The sequence below is a fragment of the Apaloderma vittatum genome, unplaced genomic scaffold, assembly GCF_000703405.1.
Source record: "Apaloderma vittatum isolate BGI_N311 unplaced genomic scaffold, ASM70340v1 scaffold5885, whole genome shotgun sequence".
NCBI lineage: Eukaryota > Metazoa > Chordata > Aves > Trogoniformes > Trogonidae > Apaloderma > Apaloderma vittatum.
In genome coordinates, this window is record NW_009715372.1 from 29,180 (window position 1) to 38,261 (window position 9,082).

Genomic DNA, 9,082 nt, shown 5'->3' on the forward strand with positions numbered 1-9,082 from the left:
CTGGCCTCAGAGAAAGTATGCTTGCCTGTAAGGTAGAATAGGAGTTGTATTGAGCCAAGTCCCTTCACAGTATTATGAAGATGCTGGTATAGCTCTGAGAGGATGCAGCAAGCCGAAGGTATTCAAGCCTTGGGCATGTGGCTCGCCCTTCCTGTTTTTCTCCACTGATTTTCATGGTGAGAGGGTTTTCCTAATGCAACCTGTGAGGCAGTGGTGGCCTTAAGGACAAGCTAGAATCTCTGCAGTTATTTGACAGCAGTGGAGTTCCTCCTGCAGGGCTTTCCCCTGGGTTTCCTCTCGGCTTTTTGCATGCCACCAAGAGTTTCCCAGGCAGTCAACACTTGGCTGGGAGAAGACTTCCTGCCACATCTGCAGTCTTGTGCAGGGCACCTGGAGGCCTCTGTCTCTGCTCTCGTGGGCTTGTCAGCCCGAAGCTGACCCTCGCTGGCTTACCACAGCTGAAGCACACTCTCGCACAGCGATGACACCGAACGAAGAGGTTACTTGCCGGCCATGCACAAACCCATGCAGCCTTGGGCCTGGCACTTGTGGAAAGAGTATTTGCTTGTTAACAGGTTTATTCTTAGTGCTAGGAGACAAAAAGTGTTTTGGCCACCTCCACTTAAATTGGCGACTGTCTCTGAGCCCTTTTGAAACAGTCGTGTTTGTATTACCTGATGGTCTCTTGATGGTATTGGCAACTCTGTCGGACCTATTTATTTTCTTAGCGTCTTGCTGACGTGCCCGTTGCTGCATTTCCGAGTTTGCTGTGCTTTGGAGACAGTCTTAAGTGTCTGGCTACTGTGATGGTTCTCTTCTGAACCAAGATTAAAACAAAAGTCAGAAAGGAGGTACTCGTTTTGTTTCTGCTTTAAAAGAGGGGAGGATTGGATTGGGGTGGGGTTAAGGAGAGAAAAACTCCCTCCTCTTCCCTGGTTGTGTTCTCCTCCAGGAAGTGGACAGATCTAACAGATCAATGCTCCATTTCACGTTTTTGGATGTATTTGAAGATGTTATTTCTAAGTCGATTTATTCTATTCTGGGCCTCACTTGCTAGTAATATTTGTGGGTTTAAATGTTTTATGTGTATTTGTTCTATACTGTAAATGTAATCTTCTGGTCGGGAATAGGCCGCTGTAATTTACCAGTGTGTAGTCTTTATTCATCCTTGTCCTCTTAACATGTAATCTCCATCTCCTTTATCGTGCCAAATGGTCTTAGAAAAATGATGCGGTTAACAGGCTGTATAATTATTTAAAAAACAACAAAAAAAGAGGAATTCTATGGACTGGAGTACAATCTGGAACTGGACGGTACTTTGGACCTGGAGGAATCTTTGGAACCATGAATTCCCGCGAGATTTCTGACTGTCAGTTTTCCCAAGTGAGACACTAAATATGTTGCTTGTACGAAGCACTCCCATGGGATTTGCGTGCTTTTAGGTACTAGACTGGAGAATATCCAATGGGATGGACCAAGAAGAGATGTGTGTCTTCATGCCATGGATTTCATCTGCACTTTTCTGATCACTCGGAGGAGGGAGGAGTGGAAGGGTTGCGTGCAACATGACAAAATCTTGCCCAATAAATACACGTTGACTTTTCAATGAACAACTGGGATGAGTTCATCTGGCAGTGTTCTGTATCGCTCTGATTTGCCACTGTAAAACCGCAGCTGGAAATAGCTGAAGAGATGGTGAAAATGGGCCTGGGTTGTATTAAAATGGTGCATTTAGCTTTCTAGGCTCATTGAGCTCTTATTTGTCTGTTTGGCTGCTCCTTTGAATGAACAGGGACCTGTTGCTCCTGGTGTTTGCTCAGGCACAGCTCAGTCTATGGCAGCTTGCATGGGATCTTTAAAGGTGCTGAAAACTGCCATTTAAGAGCTAAGGATTTTCTCTCGTTTAAGAGCTAGGGATTTTCTCTCAATCCGGTATAGAACTTTAAAGAGTTATAAAAAATAGAAAAGATGACTGGAATTGGGTGTTTGTAGTCTTTCTCCCCCAGACTGTTTTGCTGAAAGCAACCACTATTGGTTTTGCAGCAGTTTGTTCCTGTCTCAACTGAAAACGCAGCGGTTTGGCAACAGACTCCCTGAATTGTTTCTGGAGTGAAGATCTTACACCACCAACTCCACCTATCACCCCTTTTGGGGGAGGTATCCCTCTGTAAGCAGCCCCTGGCCCACAGCTGTGCTGCTTCTGTGCCTTGTGGTTGTGCCTTGGCTATGGGTACGCTTCTGATTTCAGCAGAAGCAGATTTTTTCTCTGATCTGCTCTGCCTTTGATAATCTCATTCTTTTTCAGAGCCCGTTCGCTTTGAGGCGCAGGCCTGTGCCACTTCTCCGCTTTGCGTCGCCGAGAAGCTTTTCCATGGCAGAAGCACCTTGAGAGCAGTCAGGCCAGTACCTGCCTTGGGAAAAGCTGTTGGCGCAATTTTGACAGTGAGGCCTCCTTCCAAACTGACATCAGGTTAACCAAGACATTTATTAGTTGATATCCTACTAAAAGCTGGTTACAAGAGGGGTGAGATCACATGTCTGCTTTTATAATACTGCTAGAGAGAGGTTACAGTAATAACCAAATTGCACATCATGGTTGCTGGTATGGTTATAGAGAAGAAACCACAGGGTTCACGTACCACGTTTTAGGTGGGAAAGCAAACTGCAGTGGGTAAGAAGCAGTAACACAGCAGCTGGATGGGATCAGGCTCTGGAAAGCTTTACTGGGTTTTGTGTAATTGTGTAACATGACTCCTGGTAAAAGGGCACATTTGCTGAAAGCCCCAGAGGCTCAGTTTGCTGACAGGTGGAAGCGTTTTAAGAACGGAAGCCAGAAGATCAGAGCTGCATAGAGGCACGGTACCCCATGAAGAGCTTCCGTCCATCTGAGCTTTTTGCATGGTGTTAGTGTGGATCCAGGAACTACCTTGGCAGGGAGGGAAGGCTCTAGGTGCAGCCGTTCAGGTGAGATGCGGGTTGTGGCAGCAGCAAGGTTGATATTTATTTTTTTTTTTGGCTTCAAGTGTCTCTCCCCAGTCAGGAGAGAGAAGCTGCAACCTGCTCGATGAAGCTGGCCAAGTTGATGTCTCGCTCCGATAAGCCTCCGCATTCGTGGGTGCTCAAGGTGATGTGAACCTAAACCAGACAGACAGACTGACTGAGTGTTGCTGGCAGAAAGAGCAGGAACTGTTTCCCCGCTGCTGCAGACAGTTTGCAGCCAATGAGGCAGGTAGTGCTGTTATTTTCTCTAGTCTTTCTAGAAAAATTTCCTGGGGGGGGGTGAGGTTCTGACACTTTGCCTGGTTTTCTCCTTCCTACAGCTTGTCCTGGCCACAAGCTGTCACTGCCACCCTTGCCTTGGTTGCAGCAGCTGGCTGTGCCTGCTTTTCAACTCTTTTCTTCAGAGACTTTTGCCCTTGCTGCTACTTCTCGTACTCATTTAAAAGAGCAGCCCTGGTGCTGGCCTACAGGCAGCTGCTGCTCAGCTGGGTGGGTGAAGAAAGGGAGAGAAAAGGATGTGGAAGTGATAGCTGTTGGCTCTCTGCGATAAGCCAAGGGAACAGCATCCAAGGGAAGAGTTCCCATTGATCTGGACAGGGCTTGGTGCTATTTCCTACCTCAAAAAAAGAGCTTTGCTCCCTAAAGAGCTCCGTTTGGCCCTGCCATCCCCGCTTCTTACCTTACTGTACACATTGAACCATTCAGGGTGGTGATCCAGTTTTTCTGCCTGTAGAGCCACTCTGGTCATGAAGCCGAAGGCCTGCCCAAAGGAGTAAGAAGAGCAGTTAGCTGCGAACCACTTAAGCCGGCAATATATTGTTTTTTCACCCCATTACTATCAATTTTAGACCACTTGTTTCTAAGTAACCCAACCAAATGCGAGGCCTGGGATGTCCTGTAGCTTTGTTGGAGTTTTTCTGGTTTTGGTGTGCTTTCCCAGTGCTGGCCCTTGCTCAGCCGTTCCATTTCAGGAGAAACACGGCAGGGTTTCTTTTGGCTGAGCTTTCCAGGTGGGGCCTCCCTGCTCTGCAAACCAGCTCCCCTGCTTTGTAAAACTCTGTTCCCGCCAACGCTCGTACCCGGTTGAAGTCCTTGAAGTGGAACTCTTTGAAGATGGCGTCTCTGCCTTCCACCTCGTTCCACCCCACGGCTCTCAGGTTTGGCAGCAGCTGCTCCCTCTCCTCCGTGCTCAACCTGTGGGCTTTGCCTGCCTGCCGCCGCCGAAAGGAAAGGGAAGAGGAGCAGGTCAGCACGGCAAAGGTAGGACGGAGCAGATGCTCAAAGCAGCGAGGCATCTCGTGAGTCGTGGGGTTATGGGTCTGAGGAGGCAGGTGCAGACTGGGTGGGGTGGTTAGAGTGGGTGTGAGGACCTGAATTGAGGGGTACAGGTCATTGAGGATATCAGTGCTGTCCTGTGTGCCCTGTACTGAGGTGTGTGAAGTCTAGCTTGGCATTTTCATCCTCTGACCAGCAACACCTACCACTTTACCAGCGTATGTGCATGTTTGTTGTATCCCAAGGTACTCGGAAACAATAGTTGTGTGAGGTTAAGGTCCCAAATACGTTACCCTTAATATTCTGGGGAAAAAAAAAAAAATCCTCAAAACCTGAAACTCTGTGATGGCTTCTGGAGAATTGCTTGGTTCTGAGATTTGCCAAGTACCTTCCCCAAGCAGGAGGGCTTTATTTGCAGGAGAAAGAAGTGGTGCGAATCAGAGAGATGAGTCACAGCAAACTGGATTTCAGCTCCTTTTTCCTTTTCAGTCTCCCTCATGCCTGATGGAGTTGGAAGAGGTTGTTTGTGACTGTGAGTAACAAAGGGCAGCAGGTGGGATTGTGATTTAACATTGTCTCTTGGGCAGAGCGGTTATTTGTTTTTTAAGGAGGTGGGGGTGGGCAAGCAGCAGTTGTTCTTGGCTTTGGGAAGTGAATACAGTCAAAGATGATGCTAGAATGGAGTTCTTGGGGATGGGGGCTACCTGAGCCAGCCGATCCTCTGGCTCAGGGAGGAATTGAAGAGTGAGTACAAAGAGGAATTGCTCTATCTGAAAAAAGTTGTGTTCTGGCAATTCTTTCCTAGTGGGTGATCTGATCTTTCGAATCGGTCAGGATTGTTGTTTCCTAATGACAGTGACCAGCGTCTGTTGGTGTTTTGTTTTCTTCTACATGCCATAGAACGAAGTGTGGCAAGTTAAGTGTGAGTCCCAATAAATACGTCCCGCTCGTTTCTTGGGGGTAAACACCTGCAGGGTCAGCAGCCCCTTGAGACACTTTGCTTGAGCATCCACACTCAGAAGTAACATCTTAAACATCAGCTGAGCAACTAAGGCAAACAAATCATCCTTTCCTGTAGTTTACCGTCTCACTGTCTGTGCAAAACCAAAGAGGCAACCACAGGACTGGGGATGGGATGGTTCTCACCCACCCTCTTGCTCATTTGGAGGAAACCTTGCTCACCCATGCAAACCCCTCTGATTTGTACGGTGGTTTGGGTGGTCTGCCCTGCCAGCCCTGCCTCCGCCACCCCCAGCTAATAACCTCATCCCTTCCTGAGCTCTGAGTTCGGAGGGAAGGTGGTGAGTAAACACAGCTCGGCGCAATAAACCCTCAGCCGTTGCCCTTCCGTGCAGATGGCGTGATAAGCCGGGTGCGGGTGCTTAGCAACTGGATAACATGGGGATGGAGGCTGGCTCTGGCAGGGGGGCACCCCTGGAAGCGGGAAGGACTATTCCAGTGGGAAAAGGGGATAGGGGCTGCGCCAAGTTTCCAGGATTGAGGGGCTAAAGCCTCCTGCTCCTCATGTGTGGGTGCTAAAGAGAGGAATGGCTGTGTAAAGTTGGAGCTGTTTCTTGCCTGGAGCAGAAGGGTATGGATGTAGGGGGCTGAGTTTCAAGACAGCCTCCAAAAGAGAAAAAACAAACAAACAGGCTGCTTGGGAGGGGCATGGCTCAATTGTTCTCTAAAGCCTTTTCTTTGTTGAGACTACATGGGAGGATGGGCCCCAGGGCTTTTTCCAGGCCCAGCTCCTCTCTGATTGCTCAGCACTGGTGGGAAGCCTGTCCAGGCTGAGATCTGGCTGAGGGACCACACAAAAACAGCTCCTCTGGCTGTGTCTTGTGGTGGCGAACCCCTCCGCCCAGAGCATCCGCTGTGCCCTCCACCCTACTCCCTTCCCCTTCCCTCCTTCACCCCAGCACATTGGCCAGCCTGCTGGTTTTGTCAGTGTGGCATGTTAACGCTTTTGTGTGCACATACTCCTTTAAAACACACTCTTTTTATTAGGGAAATTAAATTATTTTGGTTTGTTTTGCTGGCTCTCAGCTACCAAGGCATTGGGATTTTATTGTTTTTTGCCAGCAGGGAAAGCAAGTTAGATGCATTGTATGACAGACAGAAAGGAGTCAGCAAGGGAAATCAGGAGAGCTTTGGGCTTTCTGGAGGTGAAACAACCCTCTCTGCTCAAACTAACTTCTGTTTTTAAGGGTGATTTGTCACCTAGGAGAAGGTAAAGGGGACAGCCCTGGTGTGAGCAGGATCTGCAGGCAGGGCTGGATCAAGTTATGCCACAAGGCCCAGAGTCTTTTGCTCCTGTCCCCTCTTGCTGTGTGAAAGTGCCGATTTTTCAGCTGGACAGAGTGGGTTGCCCAGGCCCAGAGCACATGTTGGGGTTGTACTTGCCCTGCGGAATTTGAGGAGGGGTCCCACTGGCCGCAAAGCCGGACCTTTTCCCTCTCCCTCCCGGAGGAACTGGGCCTGGAGAGGGCTGCCTTTGGTAAGCCAGCACCAGCCGGCGGAGCTCCCTGTGTTACTTATTAACCACGGTATAGAGCTCCGATCCTTTCTCCCTTTCCTCCTGCTTCTTCTCAGAGGCCGGAGCTGCCGCTGAAACCCTTCCTGCCCCCATCCTTCGCCTGCAAAGCAAAAGCTGGATTTCCCAGCAGCCACTTACCATCGCCCGTGGGTCTCCGTCGCCTCCGTCCCCTGTGCTGGCTGGGTGATGCACACCCTACTGTACCGTAGCGTAGCCCTGGAGAACCGTGGCTTGTCCAAGGCAGCGGGAGGCGTGGCGAGGGGGCTGGGTCCACCCACGGCGAGCTGCTGCCTGAGCCTTTCCCAACACTGCCTCTTCGGGGGCCTTGGGGCTCAGGGGATGCTGAACCAGAGTCCCTCTGCACCCCACAATGCTGCAGTGGGGATGCGTCCACCCTTAAACCATCCACCCATCTCCTGTCGGGTCACTTTTAACCTGTTGCACAAGGGAAAGGCAGAATGAGATGGAGAAGAGGCTGTTAAAGCTGGCACATGTGTGATGAATGTGACAGTTGTCCTGGCTGAGCATATACGTGTGCCTGCCAGCCCTTGGAGCTCCATGCAGCGATAACCATGAGCCAAGGGCTGCATTGTCTGGGGACAGCCTGGATTATACTGCAGCATATGGACCTGAAGCCAGGGTAATAGTGAGGGGGGAGTGTGTGCAGCACAACAGTTCTCAACATTTTTTAAGGTGTTTTATTCTGTTGTCGAGGGAACTGCGCTTGCACGGTTGCTGCGTGCTGCTCCCTGGCACATTTTCATTCTTTGGGCCCTTTGGATTTGTGCCCGTGTCCTGTAGCTTGTCGTCTGCTAAACTCGTGATGGGGCAGTTTTCTAGTGCTGACAACGATTTTATGCTGTGCTGATGATGTGGTGTATGTGGTGGACAGAAATTCGGCGCCCTGCTTTACCCTCATGGCTCTATTTACCCTTGAAGCAAGCGATTCTCTATTTTTAATGCAGCATGACCTACATCCCTGATATATACCCTCGTGCACTTGTGTTCTCTGCTGTTAGGGTTCATGGGTGCCACCAAGATTATTTGTTTCTTTCCCCAGCAGGCAAGTTAGAGGGAAGGAAATTCTTCCTTTCCTTTTTTTTGCCCTTTATAGATTTGCTTGCCATGGGAATAAAAAAGAAAAAATGAACGTCTTTTGTGTCCTGGGAGACCCCAAGTGTCTGTCCAGGGAGAAAAAACTTGGAGAGCAATGTAGCACCTGGGAAGAAGATAATTGTGTGTGTGCAGATATGGAGCTGGAAGCTTCGATATGGATAGAAGGAGGAGGTGCACCGCCTGGTTTCCAGCAATGAAATCAGGAGGTGGGACTGTTTGTAAGATGGGGAAAGGCCAGCAGAATATTGCATTGGCGCAAGTTGCAATTGCAGGGCTGGCAGTTTCATCAGCAGAAGCACCCCTGTAAATAATGGTGTAAACAGAAAGTAGAGGGAGGAATTTTGTCGTGAAGTTGCAGGTGGAGATCAGGGTACTGCTGCGGATAACAGCTGCGTTCGTGGATCTCAGTGGCAGTTTTCTCCAGAAAATGCAGTGACAGTTTTGATGGTGACCTCGGATGCACCTTGGCTAGGTGACAGTTGCCCTTCCTCTTGATTTGGAGGTGTGGAGGAAGCAAGTACCCCATCTCTCATAGTACCCCGCTTTCCCTCCGCTGGGTTTTGTTCCAGCACGGCTGGCAGAGCTGACCCAGCTTCCCTTGCCGACACATCTGCTGTCGGTACAGACCGACTGACAGACACCTTGGCTCATCAGAGGTGAGATTTTTTTGTGGCTAGAGAACATAGGGAGAAAACCAATTAATTGTACTACTGATGTCTACTGATTGCCCAGCTCCTTTGTAATGGCATTTTCTCTTCTAGGTTATAAATCAAGCCTTAACCACTGAGCTTACATGTGAGAACTCTCTTGGAGAGGGACGTGATTTTGCTGAAAAGTGGCAACAGGGCAGTTGTGATTTTCCTTGGGCTGTGGTGTGAAATTGTGACTGGGGCGACGCTTTGACTGACTCCGACTCTTGAAGCTCCACGTGCAGGAAACTGCCCCTCTGCACATCTTGAATTTCTCTTTTTGAGATGGGTCCCTGTAGATTTGCATTTAATGATTAATTGAGTGGTGTTGGGCAAGGTGTTTGCTCAGAGCAGTTTGCAGCCCTGTGCAAGAGGTGGGTCTGCTTACTGGGAGCAGATTTTTTGCTCTTTTTCCCCCTCCCTTTTTGCCAGGTTCAGACCTGTGCTTCTTTTGGCAGGGTCAATG

The 9,082-nt window shown here is 49.4% G+C and overlaps 1 protein-coding gene across 1 annotated transcript; it reads right to left on the reverse strand.

Annotated features, from left to right (window-relative positions):
* Nucleotides 1–3,036: 3,036 nt before the first annotated feature.
* PCBD1 (pterin-4 alpha-carbinolamine dehydratase/dimerization cofactor of hepatocyte nuclear factor 1 alpha) lies at nucleotides 3,037–4,295 on the reverse strand. The gene is made up of 3 exons (XM_009869106.1): nucleotides 4,080–4,295; nucleotides 3,680–3,760; nucleotides 3,037–3,135 (listed from the first exon to the last, which is right to left on the reverse strand). The coding sequence occupies exons 1-3, from the start codon at nucleotides 4,293–4,295 to the stop codon at nucleotides 3,037–3,039; spliced, it is 396 nt and encodes a 131-aa protein (XP_009867408.1).
* Nucleotides 4,296–9,082: the final 4,787 nt, after the last annotated feature.

What these genes read in the sequence shown, in the direction of transcription:
- PCBD1 (XM_009869106.1), bottom strand. Translation starts at nt 4,295, where the DNA reads ATGCCTCGCTGCTTTGAGCATCTGCTCCGTCCTACCTTTGCCGTGCTG. An exon ending in ACTTCAAGGACTTCAACCGG is followed by an intron (nt 3,761 to 4,079) that starts GTACGAGCGTTG and finishes TCCTTTGGGCAG; the next exon opens with GCCTTCGGCTTCATGACCAG. An exon ending in GGTTCAATGTGTACAGTAAG is followed by an intron (nt 3,136 to 3,679) that starts GTAAGAAGCGGG and finishes TGTCTGGTTTAG; the next exon opens with GTTCACATCACCTTGAGCAC.